We start from the raw sequence: 19,586 nt of genomic DNA on the forward strand, positions 1-19,586 counted from the left end.
TTAACTTTTTAAACTGTAAGTTTTTGTTAAGGAGTAATAATTTTGAGAAGGGGCCTCACATATTTGGGGCTAACTCCTCCCCCATTTGACGTACAGCGTCGAGACCCCCAAAAGGCACATCTACATACAATTCCGAATCAAATGACACCTCATTCATGGAAATCGGTTCGCGCGTTTAGGCACTACGTTGTTAACAAAAAAGGTAACAACAACAACAACAACAACAAGAACATTTTCTGAAAATGCTGTTTTTGCTCATTTTCGGCAACTTTTTTCTCAAAATCTACTTAATCTGGGTTGTTGCAAAAAATTAGTTATAAGCGAGGAACGGCCCAACATTATAAAGAAAATTTGGGAATTTTATCTTTTATAGAAAAAGAGAAATAAATTGTCAAAGTTGGGTGTTTTTTGAACATTACGCTTTTTCGTGCAGTTTTTGACGATCAACCCTTATACAACTGTCCTACCGGACAGTTTTAATAAAGGGGTTTGCTGATTTGTGTGTCTTTTAGCGATTAATCGACCATTATACTTAACTTTTTAAACGTAAGGTTTTGTTAAGGAGATTTTTGTAACATTTGGATAGATTTTCCTTTTTGCCTATTCTGCAAAATAAATATTTGCTTTACAGATTTTCTTAAAATTTGGAGTAAGCAATATTTTCATTATGTCCTGATATGGTATTAAGTTGAAACCGTAACTACCTACTGGAGATATCTTTTAAAAGAATGCTTAGAGTTGCGGTCTACAAAAAATCCATAAAAACAATGTTCTTGAGAAAACATTTCGAATAAAATAGGAAGGTATTTGAACGTGAATAGCAAATACTGGAATACCGCGATTTTAGTACATCCTTTTAAGAGGTAAAAAATCATTAAAATCGGAATAATACGAGAAGAGATATAAATGTCTGAAATTTGAACGATTTGCCAAACCTCCAAAATTTACCCTTCTATATCCCAATAACTATCCTTAACAAAAACTTACAGTTTAAAATGTTAAGTATAAGGGTTGATTAAACGCCAAAAGGTACATAAATCAGCAAGTACCCAACATTTCATTAATACTTCATTAATATTTAAGTAATTTTACTGCATTAAATTTCATTAATTTTTTTTGAATTTATTAGAGGTCACAGACCCTTATGCTGGCCATTTTAATCTACAAAATATTTGTTCAAGTAGAACACCATTTAACTTAGATTGACTGTAATATCTAATCAACAAACTATTAATCACAGGTTAAAAAAAAAAAATATGAGGCTAAAAAATTCAAAACTTTTTTCAAAAATGCTTACACCAACATTCATCAATGATTTTGTTTATTTTATTTATTTATTTTTATTTTTAAATAAAAATCTTCGGTTTAAGTTCATTCTTCGATTAAAGTAATTGTTACTTTATTTAGTAGTCAAGCGTTTTTAATAATAGGTAATAATTAATCTGGCTTTATAGTAAATAATAGTTTTCTTCAATTCTCAATCTAGGTATTCTTACCACAGTGTTATATATTTGGAATATAAGATATGCATATTTTTAGGACAGCTAATTATTCCAGTATTTTACCTACTATAAGTAAAATTAGAGGGACTACATTAAATTACAATTGAGAAATGAATAATTATTGTTGAATAATTTACTGGATATTACCTATGCGTTATTTGTACTCACAAATACTTCGGTAAGAAGAATTCTAGACTGAAATATTATTTTAAATCCGTGATTCAAATTTAAACAGTAGCCGACTCTAACTTTGTCTTTTTCTATTTTAACATGCATGTATATGTGACTATTCAGAATAAAGGGCCTAATAAAGATAAATCAGAAGAATAATTTGGAATAAAGCTATAATAAAGTACCTATTTAATTACGAAGATATAATATACATTTTATCATAATTATAACAAAAAATAAAATATTATGAATGAACTAAGGGAAGGGATTAGCTATGCGGTTAGCGTATTGGATTCCCACGTGGAGGTTCCGGGTTCGAATCCAGCTGCTGACCCTTAGATTTTCTCTTCCTAAGAGCTTCTTACAGCTCACTGGCCGGTGATGGACAGTGTTGTCTGTAACGAGAGAACACTGTCCGGAGGCCGGCAGTGCACTGAAAAAAGCTCCGGGCGCCAATAACCTCAGATGTTGACGCGATTTAAATCAATAAAAAAAAAAATTATGAATGAACTGGCCAGCATAAGGGTCTGTGACCTCTAATAAATTCAAAAAAATATTAATGAAATTTAATGCAGTAAAATTACTTAAATATTAATGAAGTATTAATGAAATGTTGGGTACTTGCTGATTTATGTACCTTTTGGCGTTTAATCAACCCTTATACTTAACATTTTAAACTGTAAGTTTTTGTTAAGGAGATTTTTGTACTTTTTGGATAGATTTTCCTTTTTATCTGTTTTGCAAAGTTACATATCTGCTTTACAGATTTTATTAAAATTTGGAATAATAAATTCTGTCATTATAACCTAAAAAGGTGTTAAGTCGGAACCGTAACTAACACTGGAGAGATCTTTTTAAAGAATGATTATAGTTGCGGTCCCCCAAACCATCCTCAATAACAATTTTTTAGAGAAAGCGTTTTGAATAAAATAGGAAGGTATTTATTTGTACGTAAATAGCAAAATTAAAAAGCGATTTCAGTACTTCCTTTTAAGAGGAGTAAGAAAAATAAACTGCGATTACAGTACTTCTCCCTAAAAGGCAAATATTTTGAATCGAATTCATTGATGTAAATAGGTTCACTCATTGATAATTTTAACGATTGCAGTACTTCCTCTTAGTAGGTGTAAGAGCATGATGGCACTTCACAGCCACGTAGAGGAGCTTTAACCACTTCTTCGTGGTAAATTTTATCCAAATCGAACTAAGCATAATAGAAATATTGGTAATAATAGTATTAGAAAAGGCCTTATTTGGGTGGGGCAAACTCCCCTCCTTATGAGTCATAGCGACGAGACTTTTAAAGTGCAAATCTGTACAAAATTTCGATTCGAATGACACTTCATTCATGAAAATCGGTTCACGTTTCGATAATTTGAAACGATTACCATACTTCCCCCTAATAAGGGTAAGAGCAGTACGTCGTTTAAATGTTACGTAGGAGTGCCCTAAACCTTTCATCCTGCCAAATTTTATTAAAATCGGGTTAACATTTACAGAGTTATTAGTAATAATAATTTTGAGAAGGGGCCTCACATATATGGGGCTAACTCCTCCCCCATTCGATTTACAGCGTGGAGACCCCCAAAAGGCACATCTACATAAAATTCCGAATCGAATGACACTTCATTCATGAAAATCGGTTCGCGCGTTTAGGCGCTACGTTGTTTACAAAAAAGGTAACAACAACAAGAAGAAGAACAAGAAGAACAAGAACAAGAACATTTTCTGAAAATGCCGTTTTTGGTCATTTTCGGCAACTTTTCTCTCAAAATCTACTTAATCTGGGTTGTTGCAAAAAATTACAGTTATAAAGGAGGGTTTGCCCTTTATTTTAAAGAAAATTTGGGAATTTTATCTTTTATAGAAAAAGAGGAAAAAAATGTCAAAGTTGGGTGTTTTTCAACATTACGCTTTTTCGTGCAGTTTTTGACGATCAACCCTTATACAACTGTCCTACCGGACAGTTTTAATTATCACAAAACATTGCTATTTATATACCAGTCATAGAGTTCACGTTTCTCTACAATTTGATAAAGAAATCATTAAAATCGGAACAATAGGAAGAGAGAGAACAATAGGGATTAGCTATGCGGTTAGCGTACTGGACTCCCACGCGGAGGTCCCGGGTTCGAATCCAGCTGCTGACCCTTAGATTTTCTCTTCCTAGGAGCTTCTTACAGCTCACTGTTCGGTGATGGAAAGTGTTGTCTGTAACGAGAGAACACTGCCCGGAGGCCGGCAGTGCACTGAAAAAACACGAAAAAAATAGGAAGAGAGATATAGAGGTTTGAAATTTGAACCATTTGCAAAACCTCCAAAATTTAACCTTTTGTACCTCAATAACTGTTACCATTTAAAAAAAAAATTCATTTTTCAAAAACAAGCTTTTTTAATTTAATCACCCAATTAGTTCTTGCTCTATTTTTTGTGTTTTTGCTTGTTTTAAAAATCACAAATTCTCAGCTATCTTCAGTAACATTCTGCTTCTTAAATGTGGTTAATAGATTCACCAGACAAGACAGAAGGCGCACCAACCTTACATATAATGATGTAAAAATATTATAATTACTCGTATCATTAGCATAAAGTAATTAATTTTTGTAAACTAAATTTTATATTTAATCAATGTACATTAAAATTCTACAGCCAAATATGTTCAACAGCCGGAAGTTGACCATGTCCCCAGGTCGAAAGCTCGGCAAAAATAAAAAGTAATAATTGAAATTGGTAATGCTCATTCTTCCTGTCTGAATCATTGAATTAGTCAACAATTATTAGAAAACAATGAACGATACTCTACAATTAATTGATTTTACTTCAATATTCCCTCCATATCTCCCTCCTTCTTTAACTTCCTTTTATTTATGAAGGTAAAACTCCTACAATTTACCAGCAAAATTGTAAATATATAATATATTAGTTGAAGTATATGATACATATTGTAATAATGATGATTTAAAATAATACAAATCATTTTTCAAGCAACTCTTTTTAGGCCTCAGAAGCTTAACAACAGATTTTCCACAAATATACCCACAATCTACCTAAAATCAATACTTCATAAGAAAAAGTTAGAACCAAAGAGATAAGTTTAAGACAATATCTTAAGATAAGAGAAACTAAAAAGTTATTCTAACTTTTTAAACGATTAGGATCCAATTCCAGTCAGGGGATCAATCGTTAAGGTGCCGTGAAATAAGGGACCGTGTGACGTCACGACCAGTTAGATAAATGTCTATGCTAGGAGAGAATAAAGAGAAGGTAGCTGATATTTGCGCTAAAAGGTCGTGGTCATAGATGTAAGGCTACCATTTAGAACGCCATTTCCTGGCATTACAGCCATCCTATAATTTTAATAAGTCCATAGTGCACCTCATGTCCACCTCCATACCGCTCGCTTTCTCAATAAACCTTAATCGAGATTGGGGCTTTAAAACAACTTTAATAAATATTTTTATAAACTTGTGATGGAAATAAAAATTTATTATTTTCTAAACTTAAAATTCGCACGCCATTGTGAACGTTAAAGAGGTGTTCCGTTGTCTAATAGAATGCTTCGCTAAATTAACAAATCCTTTAGCGTGTTTTTAGATTAAACTATTCTACATTTTAATCAGCCTAAACACTAAATCCATCTTGTGTAAACTCTGCAAAATTTTATTTCTTTTCTTTTTTTAAAAACAAAGTTACTTTAATTGATCGTGATTTAGTTAGTCAGTATTGACCAAAACATTATGTCATTTTTGGCCCAGTCAAATAAGGTAAACAAGGGGTAAAACTCGGAATGGAAGATAATAAACTATAAACTTGTATAAATCTTGGTTTTGGCATTTTAAAAGTTGGCTTAGAAGTCTCATAGAATTTCGTATATACGTCAATGGATATCAGTGGTCAAAGGTCACGAAATTCGGTTTTTTGTAAATATCTTGTTTCCTTTGCTCTAAATCACATTTAAAGTTATGACAAAAGTTATAGAGCATAAAATTCTCTACAGATATGGTTTTTGGCAACTTTTCATTCTATCAACCGTTCGTTAGGTAGAGCGCAGAGTGGGAGGCGCTTAGCCGTTTGTATACGTAGTAACGTTAGACCAACTGTATAATTCAATACATAGTACGTTTTATAAAGTTACAAAAATATTATAATTATTAAGAAACGTTACTTATTAAATAATAATAAGTAATATTAATAGATATTAATCATAAATAAAATATCCGTTTAATGATATTTAGTAAAATTACGTTAAAATCTAGCTAAACCCACCCACGCATTATTGTGCCTCAGTCTAGTTATGGAACTTTTCTGGACGACGCAAGAGCTAAGAATACGTCATTTTGGGATCAAATTGCTGCCAGAATCAGTCTAATTAGGAACGTTTTACCAGTTCTCCGGACGCATCTAAGAAGCAAATTTCTCCAACCCCATTGTTGACAATTATCATTATTTGATCGTAAATGCCTTCAAGCTTAGGAACATTTATTGCACATTAGACAAAAGAACTCCTGTGTTGTAATTTGTTTCACGACGCAATTCCACATCGAACGAAGCAGCAGCAACAGATTCGGCGATGGCATTTCCTATTGATAGAGAACTTTGTTCGTGATTTGTAAGCACAAATTTTAATCATAAACAACGCTTCGTTGTAGATTTCAGCTGTGAAATTCATGCTCATATTCCTTGCGTATTCGACGGAAAATATCTTCAACCACGTGCGATTTATATTTCTTCTATAACTCTGTTGGAGATGAAGGAGAGCAGGCGGTAAATGTGATTGCAAACAATGCCCGAATTTGATTTAGATGAGGATTTTTTCTCTACATCTCTACATCCAAAACCAACCGACCTAATGTGTATAAAATGCGCTTGGCATTAACGTAAAAAGAAATTTCAGCAAAACTAAAGAAGATTTTCTATTTTTTCCTTTTTTATGAATCTCTACAACCAAAACCTGCCGACGTAATGTACATAATATAAGCTTGGCTTTAGAGTACAATGTTAGAAACAGAAAATAAGGGAATTCCAGAAAAACTAATGAAGATTTTCTACTTTTCCCTGTTTACTGAAATAGCCGACCTAATGTGTATAATGTACATTCGCAATAAAATACAATATTTAAAATCGAAATTGAGGAAATTCCTCGAAAATTAATGATGATTTTGTATTTTTTTTTTTTCTAAACCTCTTCTTTCGAGACTAGCAGGCCTATTGCGTATTCATTGTATATTCACTGACCTAGAGCCTGATTCTAACATTGCATTATTTTATTATAATACACGCATTTTCAAATTCTCAATTGCTGGAAGACGTTGGACCGGGCTTATTTAAGAAAGAAGCATTCATCTTGATTGGGATGCACGGTTTACGGATTGCCTATCGTATTTTCTTAAAATTTGCCAGGTTGTCCGTCGACTCGCACTTCTTCAAATGATTTTCTACACGCAGTTCGTGTGTAATAAGTAGAAACTTCCGAATACAGCAGTGTTTTCGTAAAAGCGTCATTTTGATATAACTTGAAGAACGCAGTTAACGTTGTAGCCGGTGACCTCGTCCTAGGTGCAAACCTTGGCAAAAAATAAAAATTTGTGACCTAAATTGGCATTATTCTTTCTTCCTACATTGTCTTCAAACTTTTAAACATTCATCCTTTCTAACATGATCCAGATTGTAAAACCAAACATTACAACGAAATGTTACTGGAAGGCCCCCAATGCTCCAAAGAATTGGCCTAAAACGAATTCTAGTTATTAAAACAATTCAAACAAAATTTTTTTATCTACAGTATGTGAATAGTAAATATTGAATTCAGAGAAATCGTTTGAAAATCTATTCATTACAATCGATTCCAGCTGTGTAATATTCCCCCTCAAGTTTTCGCAAACCCGCAGATTTAACATACTTCGAACAATACTTTCTCATTTTCTAGTTTAATGGGCTTCAGTGTGATGATTATTCAGCATAAAGAGCATAATAAAAACAAATAAGAAGAATCATTTGAAAAAGAGTTAAATTAAAGTGCCTGTTTATTACTGTTTACGAATCTGTAATATAGATTTTATTATTACTTGAACAACAAATATTTAATAGATGAAAATGGCCAGCAAAGGAAATGACACATCCAATAAATTTTAAAAAATGTTATTGCAATAAAATTATTTCAATTTTTATTAAATTTCCAAAGGAAAATCTATTTTTTGTTTTGTTTTAAAAATCTTCTGTATTGATTTGTGAAGATATGGTTCAAAAGGGTAGTTCATGTTCTTAGAAAGCTCCCATAATAGTAAGAGAAATCAATTCAGGATAATATGGGGAGTGGGTACAAATTACGGCCTTTTGTGCAAATGAAGTAATTATTACTTGCTGATTTGTATAATTTTGTCGCTTGATCAACCCTTTTACTTCACTTCTCAAACTGAATAGTTTTATAAGGAGATCTAAGTATAAAAGTAAACGTCTTCCAAATTCTTCTTCTTTTTGTGGGGGGGAGGGGGTTTTTGTCTTTAGTAATGTTTCTCTTCAAACTGATTGAATACCAAATAAATCTTTAAATATCTATCTGATCTTAAAATCTTTACCCGTAAGTAGTTTTTTCAAACATATTGGCATCAAAGATTGAGTCATGGGTAAAAGAAAAAAGACTCCTAATAACTCTCCAAAAACTTATGTGTCCTATAACTTGGCCATTACACCGCTTATGGGCGCAACCAGCAGCACAACTCGGTGCAGTTTGAGCCAGTCAATCGATCTGCTCCAAATTTCTCTCCACTACAACACTCAGATCGACCAACCCATACAAAAATGAAAACAGTCCAACTTCCGCCAAAAATATTTGTTAAAAATCTAACAACTACACAGGATCTGGAAATGAACAGGATCACGGGTGAAGATTCTTCCATTTATGCGACAGGATGACATGGTTTAACATCAACTGGAAAATTTCAAAATAAAGAGAGAGGGGAAAAAGAGACTGCATTAGTAGATTCAGGAAGAGAAACCATAATTATTTTTAATTTAATTTCTATTTATTTAGTTCTTATTAATGTGTGAAGCCTTTAGGCTGATCAAATGGGTCCAGTTGAGAACAGACAAGACATAGTAATTCTAGTTTAAACCAATAATAAAAATTTCTCTTTGCTTCAATTACAAAATTTATGAAATAAAAATCCTAAAAAATTGGTTAAAATTATAAATAGTTTAAAATCATGAGCAGCTTTCCAGATACACAGTAAATAGATCCCTTGACACTAAATTTAACCAGCTCCAGCAGTAGCTAACAATTCCCTCTACTAAAAACAAGGAATGGCTGCTCTCTCTTTCCTATATACATATATAAATAAAATTAAACTTTAAACCGTAATTTTGAATTAATATATATAAGATTGTTAAAAAAGTGGAAGAAAAATAATACTATTTTATATTTCTACTTTAGAATTACCTAACAATTTTTTTAAACCAATCTATTAACAATCAATCCTTAGAAAACATATAAACAAAGAATAATCATAAAAACCAGGATTTAAAAATATATCATATGTACAAGGAAATTATGAAAATAAAGATTAGTTCAGTTTTCCCATGTGGGAGACATGTGGGTCGGACAGCAGAGAACTCTTGGGTACAGTTTGTTAAACACATGGCAAATATTTATTTTTGTAAGGTTGAAGATTTTTGCTTTTTTAAACCATAAACATTTTTCCATTTTTGGAAATATTTAAAACTTAACAAATGGCTGAGTGAAATGGCCAATTAAATGTTATTCATGAAATTAGCAGAAATAAAAGTTTAATTTCAATAACAAATTTTTCCATTTCCACCATTACTTGATCTTAAGTTAACTGAAATAGTTAAAATTCTACAAAAAACACCGTTTTTCAGCAGAAACGATTAAGATTTTGCCATTACTTTGTGGAAGTAATTTTGGTATTTAATGCACATAAACCAAATACGAAACAAATATGTAAAGCAAGAGTGGTGTTGAAAGTGTTGCTGCAGCCTTTATGTAGTTGGGATCGTGAACAATCAAGAATTTTGTCTGATAGGGAATTCGGGTCACCATTTAAATCAAATCTTGGCTTTATTTCGTCCCACTATTCGTATGAGAATTAAAAAACACCATTTGGCGCTAATGACCACAGCGTCGATGTTTATACGTTCATGGAGACGTCACAAAAAGGCTGCCTACCCCTTGCTACGAAGGGTTTACTAACAAGATAGGAATGCTTCATCGCTTCCTTGGCTTCGAATAAGAGAAATAATTATAAGTAGATTAGTTAACTACTTAACTGCACACGAATGAATACCGCCTCTTTTATATGAGATTCATTGGCAGAAATCTCTATGGTATTTACAGTAGACAGTTGAAATTTAGTAAACCATTCCACGGAAGTCTTATGAAACTTATTGCGTCTAGTTCATGAGTATTTCGGATTATATTGCTAAAATGGTTGAACTAACAACTTGAGGAAGTGGATAAAAAACTTTATGAACTTAAAATTTCAAAAAGAAAACTCGAAAACCAAAGTAACAAAAAAAATCTACATTTTGAGTTTGGCCAAACATCTGACTTCCTTAAAAAAAAAAAAAAAAAATCGGTCGCCAAACCTCGCTATCGCACTTTACTGACCATTACTGTTGAGTTGTATATTTTTGGGTGGTAGCATAACTGCACTGGCTGCCGAAGAATTTCTACTGTCCGGCCCGGATGAGAGAGTAGTCGGAGACAGCTCACCCTCATTCGAAGGCGGCAACAGCCGGGGCGCATAGTGCGGATGGCCGCGTCTGTGCTGGTGGATGCTGTTCAAAATGATATTGCTGGAAGTCCGGGAAAGGGCTTTTCTTTGTCTCACCGCCTCCTTGTAGATTCTGTGTAATATATAAAAAAGAAATTATATTAGCGCTCTCAGAGTAAATCAAGAATATGTTAAATAAGGAACGTAGGTAGAAAAATCAGGTAGATGTCAGAAGAGTCCTACAAATAACATTTTTAATATGTGTTATGCAAATATTTTTCAATCTAGAGTTTAGCTCAAACTCAGCAAATTCCCTTGAATCTAAAAGTAATCTAAAAGATTCTAACCAGTGACGAAAGATCGCTAAATCAGCAATCAACTCCATTCACAAAAGAGGTGAATCCTTGAACGTTTAAATTACAGAGGAATATCCATAGTGTTTTCAGTCTGCAAAATATGAGTATCAGAAATATTACTCTCAAAGTATGGAAGATTACTCTGGATTGTGATCGCGAAATAACTGGCCAGAGTCAGAGGAAGTGAGGAGTTCATCGCTTCAGAAGTACATAAGAGCGATCACTATCGCCATTTGTTTAAGCTTGGCAAAAATACTTGGAGGATTTGAAAGAGCTAACAAGCTCTAAGTGGTTGGAGCTAGCATGGTGAAATAGCAGATACTATTGACCAGATATTAGCTTTTATTTTACCCGTCGTGTAGCACGCTTGCTTATCGCATCCCTGGCCGATTTCAGACTTTCATCCACCATCAGAGCTGGATTAATCGATTTCGACTTATTTTAGATACAATAATCATGCGTGCTACGACGGATAAAATCAAATACATTATCCAGCACTGCTGACCTACCCTCATTTTTAATTTGATCGATATTGTCTATGACCGAATCTATTAAGAAGCTTCTTTTAACCGAGTGGAAATTAAAAGTAACAGACTAGAAAGGGCTAAAAAAATAAAATGAAAATGAAATTGAAAATTATATACGTACATTATACATATAATAGAATAAAGTTATTACATAATAGTCTTATAATAACTAGGGCATTAACTAATACAATTTAAGATTAAGAGAACACGACTAAAATCAGTAAGTAACGCTAGATTGCGCAGACTGAATGGTCGAACTATAAGATCCATGAGTAGCTGTTTCTCTAGGTACGAGTATGTACACATAGGAGGGAATGTTAGGGAGAGTTAGCTGCAGGCTGGTCACATCTATCTTTGTCATTTGTCTACCTGTGCTTTATACTCTCGCACCTTGCTCGCTTTAATACATTTTCTTATTTTTCCCGAATAATTTTTTCAATTTTTCTTCAATATAATTGTTATCTCGCTAATTATTTAATTAGTCTCAGTCAGAATAAGTTAATATATTACAACTCTTTTTTATTGTTTACAGACTTTTCGGCATGATACATATTTAAGTCAACATAATTATCTATAAATTTGAATCAAATCATGTTTCGTTCAGGTAAAATACACTAATAAATTCTTTTTTTTAAATTACTAAAATTAAAATTATTAAATATTTACAATATAAATATTTGGGTTAAATGCTTTGGACAATCTAAAAATATACAACAATTATAGGGGAAGAAAGATTATTTTCAATTTCAGTCATTATTATTACTTTTTTTCTTTTTTATTTATTTATTTTATCTGTTATTAATATCAAGTTTTCCACCTAGGGACTAGTTCATCTTCAAGGCTTATACTTCCAGAATAATTTTAATTTGTTGTGCACTATGCTTATTTCCGTTAAAGGTTGGTTTGGTTATAGTTTTAGGCACTTATTACCTAAAACAGTCAGTATTAAAGACACCAATTTTCAGTAACAAATCTATATATCAAATGAATGTAGCGGTTAATGTAACGGAAGTTCTACAAAAATTTGTATGCTCTTCTACGATACAGAATTACTCTGCGTTCGGTAGAATGATGCTTAGAAGTTTGCCGATGTAACCTGTTGCTGATCCTGAGACGGAAAAGGTCAATGTGCACATCGCTTTGGTGTGGTATTGCTTACTCAAATAATTAAGTTGATTTAAGGATGTTGATGTCGTTGCAGGATAGGGCCTGGAAGATTGGGTATCATAGAAACAGCAGGAAGGCATTGAAGATCCCTCCAAAGCAAATATTTGTATGCCAACTATGTTCCATTACTCACTATTCTTGTTGCAGATGGAGCGAATTCACAAGATTTTGAGCCCCTCGGCTGAAATCCCACACAAGTGATTGGGAAATGCCTTATTGCTCGATGGTAACCATAATAAAACAACAAGACGCTGAAGAAAAAGACAAATTTCTTCTTCTTTGAAGAGGTCTACAAATCGGTAGTTGGACATGAAGTTCCATAATGAAAAGGAAAATCATTTATCTACATTTAGTCCCCGAACTATTCTTGAATTAAACTTTAATGTTTGCACGTTTGAAGTGGAATCCCAGAATTAGCATTGTAAAAACTGCGTTAAGAAAACGCTTTGTGAATGTTTTTCCACCAGATTACTTCTTACTTTTCATTAATTAAAAAAAGAAAAAGAAAGACAAGAGAAAGGAGATTAGAGAGACAAACACATACGTCTCACACAAGCACCGTAGATTTTTGATATATTTTTTTTATAATTCAGCTTACATATTAAAAACTGTTTTTTAAAGCCAGCTAAACTTCAGAAAGGTAACAGCTGGCTTAATTTAGGAGAAGTCCCCGCCTCACCAAGTCCCGTATTCATCCCTTTGAATGTATTACACACGGACTAGCGATTCTCGTTTCTAATTTTTAGTACGCATGAAGGGATTTTTTCTCCTTTCGAGAAAAAATAAAAGACTAAGGTAAATGATATCTTTTCACAAAAAAGGAAGCACATAAAAAGTTTAATTTTTCATATAACAAAAGTTTTAATATTTATAAGATTTGTTTTAATGCTGAAAGAAATATACTCTGAACTGACTCCAATATTAAAGTAACAATTTAATATTCCGATCCAGGAACGTATCCTCTTTTTAGTTTTAAAAGAAAGTCAAGCGTTTACTCTAGATTTTTGGAAAATGATTTGCGCCAGAAAAGTGCATTCTGAGATCAACATTTAGATGTTATATATTAGGAAATGGCGAACAAATAGAAAAGCAATAATGAAAGATTTTCATCACATCCGTGCGATGGATTTCGCCTTTACTTACTAACGGAAGGACATAGATACGGATAACGAAATACCATGTATGAGCTTTCTCCCATTTTTGTCGTTATATTAAGATCTAGTTGTGTTAACACAAGCCATGCAGTACAAACATTTTGGTCACTTTCAAGGGAACGTAATATATGCATTTCCGACAGAAATCTAATTTCAAACATTTTACCCGAATTTTACACTTATTCTTATTACGATGAATAAAAAAGAGAGGAGAATATGGACACTCTAAAGACTTTCTATTCTCAGCGATGAAATAGATCGGCTGATCAATCAGAAGAGAGCTTCGAGATTAAAACTCCAAGTTCCTCGTGCAAAGAACAAAATGTTAGAACTGCCTAATTGTATAGATAAAAGGGAAAAACTGTTAAGTTTGGATTCCCTTTCTTTAGTATCCCAAGGAAGCAACTTCTATAGTTGAAGCCAACTTCAACTTTTATTGACGGTATTACCTGAAGATACAAAAAAATTATGTAGTTACTTGTTTTCCCAGGATTATAACTTAAAAGTTTCTCATTTTTAGCTGTAAATTAGTTTTTTATATTTTTTCATTTTATTAAGTTGGTAGTCAAAAACTTCACGGAAAAGGTAATGTTGGAAAAATACCATTCTTTGGCAATTTTCTTTTCCTTTTTCTATAAAAGTTATTTTTTTTTTTTTTTTTGTAAATTAAAAAGCTCATCGTAGTAAAAAAAAAAGTAATTTTTCGTAACACAGTTTATCATTAGATTTCGAGAAAAAAGTGGCAAAAACTGTGAAAAATAAAGTATTCAGAAATTCTTCTCGTACTCTTTTTTAAACAACTTTTAGCGCATTAACTCCAACTTATTATCTTAAATGAGGTTAAGAGAGAATGGACAAAGCGTCCTGAAATAGTGATCTCTACAGCTGATTTATTGCACTAGCAACGAGGGAATCAATTTTTAGCAGTGCCTTCTACTCCGACTTTGTGGTGCACATACTATTTCTGACTTTCTCCAGTAAAAACCTATCTGAAGTGCATACCCAAACAAACACAACAGTCTACTAGTTCAGAACAAACCTTCCTTTTTACGTCTTACATGACGTCTTTCCCAATTCACAAATCTCGCCAATGGCGTCACCAATTTAACAAACAAAGCGCTGCTTCTGTAAAGACCTCGTTTACATTCAGTGAAAAAAGAGTTTTGGGTACAGATAATTTTCTCCTCACCTTTTTCCGGTTGTAAACTAGACTGCGTAAACTAGCATTCTGTCAATAGATTATCTGATACAGTGGTCTTGAAAGCCTCTCCTAGCTGTTAAGAGAAAGTATAACAGTCGTGTCAAATTTTTGAAATTGATATTCACCGGAAAGAAAAGTTTACAACTGAAATTACGAACAGCAGTATGAATGAAATGTTGGGTACTTGCTGATTTGTGTTCCTTTTGTTCCTTTGAGTTTGAAGGTTTTATAAAATAATAAGAATTTCTGAAACAAGGATAATCTAAGTGTGAGTTTCTACATATAGAATGAATAGAATTCAAATAGAATAGAATGAACATTGATCATTGAATTTGTTCTATAAATATATGTAACGGACAGTGAGAAATCGATTTGAAATTCTAATCGAGAGTTTTATAATAGGCTATTAACCTTACCTCAATCTATTACATTCGTACCAACAAACTTTGCACAATCTCACTCAAGACACCACGTTAGATATTCGTTGAATTTACTACTATATTATTTACTGGAGAGAGTCCAGTGAGAAGAAGATCCCAAATCGATGATTTGAAGAAATAATCAGTTACAATCGACACGATAAGTAATTGGAGGTTTTCTGAACACCACGTAAGGGGTAGATATGGCTAGATTTGATTTTCTTTTGCAGAAAATACACATTTTGTGGACCCCTCTGTAACACCGAGTTAAATTTTTTAAAAAAGTGTGTTTTTTAATAAACAAAAATCTTCAAAACAAAACGTGCACGATCTAAAAGTATGTTTATAATGATCTGTAACACTTCAGAGATAAATTCTATTTCTGGAATTATCGATAGAATCGATTTTCAGTTTTCACCAAAAAAAAAATCGGTTTTTAAGTGTTCTGAGTCAAAGAAGTTTTTATTATTAATTAGTCGGTTGTGAGCGTCTGTGACTGATGTTCCGTGCATGGTCAACATGACACAAAGTTGGAAACTAGGGAAAGATTAAATTTGATAGGTATGAAGATGGTTTCTCTCTGACCAACAACGTCTTGAAGATGATGATGTCTTTCTCAACCTGAGCCCTGCGATTCCTTCTAAAGTGCAGCCTTGACCCCAAATAATATTAATAAAACTAAAACTGGAACCAAAATTCCAAATTAAAATAAAACCGGGTAAACAGGGAATGCGCTACTGTACAGAACCTAATTTTGAAATGTTGGATTTTTCTAGACTCCGCCTCCAACGCTTTTCTTTAAAATCGGCATTATTCTAAGTACAACAGTAGATATTATTCTAGTACAACAGTATTAGAGGATCCCGGCTTTTCGAAAATGTTTCTGTCAGATATCCCTCCCTTTATTTGGTCTTTATTGCCTTTACCCATTCCCCATTGAAGTCATCTTGGACATTGTCTACATGTCTACATCTTGGACATCCACGGAACATCAGTCACAGACGCACACAACCGACTAATTAATAATAAAAACTTCTTTGACTCAGAACACTTAAAAACCGATTTTTTTTTGGTGAAAACTGAAAATCGATTCTATCGATAATTCCAGAAATAGAATTTATCTCTGAAGTGTTACAGATCATTATAAACATACTTTTAGATCGAGCACGTTTTGTTTTGAAGATTTTTTTTATTAAAAAACACACTTTTTTAAAAAATTTAACTCGGTGTTTTCTCCTAAGAAGAGCCTCACCAGGAGACCATTGAGATACATTAGGTATTTCTTGGACCTATCCTTCTCTATTTCCACCCCAAAACCTTTAAGAAATTCACCAAAGGCTTTCATTTGAACTTCGACATAACTTATTTTAGACCTACCACTTAGTTTTGTAATTTTAACAAGGATGAATTATTCTAGTGTGGTTCTTGCAAAAATGTGGCATCAATAAACTTTCTTCTATATATTTATTTAATTTTATATATAATATTTAAAGGTACTAAACTATTTTTAATACAAATTCCAAGTTTGAAAAAATAATTAGTCTGCTGAATCAAGGAAAAAGGTACGAGTGGTCTCACTAGATTTTGTAGTTTATTGTCAGTGAGATTCGGGACAAACATCAATGGAGGTGGCCTCGCACCGCTGGTCCTGCTGCTATGGTGAGGCCTTGAGAGAAAGTGGCAAAAACCTTTTATTTATTTATTTTTTTTTAAAAAAAACAGAAATATTAATATAAATAAATAAAAAAGAACTCACCGGAAGTACATTGTTACCATGACGACACCAGGTATCCAGAAGGAAACACATGAGGAAATTATCGCGTAATATTTATTCACAACAAATATACAAATGTGCGGATGTGTTTTACGGAATTCTTGATGTTCCGAAGTGGTATACCAGCCGAGGAATATCGGTGTAAAGGAAATGATGGCCGGCCAGACCCAGACGTTGGCCAGCATAAAGGAAACTGTCCGATGGGTCATTGTTATCGGATACTGTAACGGTCTAACTATAGCATAATATCTGTCCACACTTATACAACATAAATGTAATATTGAAGCTGTAGAAAAATAAACGTCTAATGAGTTCCAAACGTCACACATAAACGGACCAAATAGCCAACTTCCTGTTAAAGTGACACTTGCGTTGAACGTCATGGCGCATAATGCTACAAGCAGATCAGCCAAAGCTAACGATACTACATAATAATTAGTGATAATACGCAACTTTCTGTGGCGTACAACGCTAATAATTACTAATGCATTGCCTAATACTGCGCCTACAATTATTAATCCCATCAAAAATCCTTTCAACAAAAATGGTGCCACTGAGACGCCTTCAACGAGTTCCGCTCCAGTACTGTTAGGATAAGCCTCTAAATAGGCTGACGGTGTACTGTCAGCCATATCATTGAACATGGCTCATGGATTAACCGAGTACTGGCGGCATCGTTTGGTAAAAACAATAAATAAACAATCAACGAGTGTACATCTGTGTACTGCACCACATTTTTACTGGAGATCCAGCGTCAAAGGCTCGAAGAAAACGATTTAAAATCGTCCAGGTAAAAGTAAACCACTTAAATCAAATTAAAAAACTTAAGTATTCTCAATAACATTAAGAATTTTCCTAACTTTCTTCATTTTAAAATCACTTCCTCATGCTTCTAAGTAAACCAAAACCAAAATCACCCCATTCTGCTAAAAACATTTGAACACACTAAAAATTGGGAGCAACTCTTCCCCCACTTTGGCAGAGAGTCACTTTATGTGTAATAAAACTAACAAAAACTAAACAAATAAATACAAATTATATTACACTGGTTAATAGTTGCTGCCCGCGGACTAAACTGACTAGAGAGGAGCTGGCAGTTCCCGCCTTCACTGCAATCCACCGCCCCCGGGCTATCCCCACCAGCAACTCAATGATATCTTCTTCCCGCCTTTTCTACCCCGCTCTTTTGCCTCTTTTCACTACTTTAGCCTAATTCAGTCAAATTATCGAGAATCCAGTATTGCTTCAAATTTCCTTTTATTCAACATTCTTTTAGACATTTACGCTAATTATGAGCAAGAACAGATTGAGTTTACACTCAACTCATGACCCTCTCTAAATTGTAATAATGAGAATTATATTCTATTTGGATCAAGAGAACTTAACTACGTTTTCTCATATAATCAATGAATCTTATCATATTGTACCTTATTTTTTAGATGGAGTACAAAAATTAGTTAATGACCAACTCACCATTCTCTGCGATTTTTTGATTTTGATTTAAAGGAAGTAAAAATCCATTGTGATCACTCACACCTCTTTCTCTTACATCATTATGCAATTAAAATGTTTTAAAATTTAAAATTTGTAGTGAAAACTTAGTTGCCTTAAATATACAAACAATGAAATCAATTTACTGAAGAAGTGTGATTTCACAGCTTTCCCAGAACCATCGTCGACTAATGGTTCTTCGACAAAATTTAAAACAAAAGTGGTAAGCCAAGAATACAGAAATAAATAAAGGGAATCAAATGTCCAACAGTGCCTGCGATTTTTTAGGGAACTATTGTAACATGCACAATAACTATTGTTAGCTAGTGATAGATAGATAAATAAATCTTTATTATAAATGTGTACAATAAATTCAGACATGAAGTCCCAATGTACAACACATTATAAACTTCATAACAATGATATGTGGAAAGTTTAAGATTTGAAGGATAAGAATGCTGGGAAAAAGAGGAAAAAAGTTAGAGAAATATGTGTTTGATTCTTTTGTGCCTGTAGGGAATAGAAGGATCTTAGGAGGCTATGTCGCGGCAGTGTGGGTTAGGATGTCTAGGATGGAAAGGAGTTTCAGCAGATGATTCTGGATATAGGAGTGTACAGGGATTATGGATGCAGTCTCGTAAAGATAGTCAATTTTAGTGCGTCGTGGAGAGTCTTTCGCGAATCTGAGAAATTTGTTCTGTGTTTTCTGGAGTTTCTTGATGTTGCTACTATAACTCCAGGCGGAGCAGGCGTAGAGCAACATCGGCCTAATGACTACTTTGTAAAGGAGGAGTTTGTTGGTCACTTTTTGAGTCATGTGAGAGTAGAGGAAATAATAGTCGTATAGTCAGTTTGCCTGCATATACTTTGTACTGAACGAGTGTAGTGAAAGTCAGTTTGTTGTCCAAAGTTAGGCTTAGGTACTTAACGCGGGTAGACCACGGGATTAGAGAATTATTGTGTCTAATTTGTCGAATAAAGGAGGATCTGTGTTTGGTGAAGAGTATAGCGTTAATCTTATCATGGTTTATTTTAATTCTTTACTTAGTGCAGAATTTAGTTAGTCTGTCGGTAGCAACAGTAAGACTGTAGGAG

The 19,586-nt window shown here is 33.3% G+C and overlaps 1 protein-coding gene across 4 annotated transcripts in view; it reads right to left on the reverse strand.

Annotated features, from left to right (window-relative positions):
* Positions 1 to 18,340, reverse strand: part of LOC141447633 (octopamine receptor beta-1R-like) — a 155,830-nt gene extending 137,490 nt beyond the window's left edge. Inside the window, exons 1-2 of one of the 4 annotated variants that reach the window (XM_074115383.1) lie at positions 16,983 to 18,340; positions 10,297 to 10,535 (exon numbers count right to left, since the gene is read on the reverse strand). In XM_074115383.1, coding sequence (XP_073971484.1) covers positions 10,297 to 10,535; positions 16,983 to 17,644 — 901 coding nt within the window. In that variant the 5' untranslated portion in view covers positions 17,645 to 18,340. The remainder of the gene's footprint in view (positions 1 to 10,296; positions 10,536 to 16,982) is intronic. The other 3 variants (XM_074115384.1, XM_074115385.1, XM_074115382.1) reach the window with 3 other exon arrangements.
* Between the last annotated feature and the right edge of the window lie 1,246 nt (positions 18,341 to 19,586).

This window comes from Rhodnius prolixus, unplaced genomic scaffold (assembly GCF_049639745.1).
Source record: "Rhodnius prolixus isolate KJV_2025 unplaced genomic scaffold, Rpr scaffold_7, whole genome shotgun sequence".
Classification (NCBI taxonomy): domain Eukaryota; kingdom Metazoa; phylum Arthropoda; class Insecta; order Hemiptera; family Reduviidae; genus Rhodnius; species Rhodnius prolixus.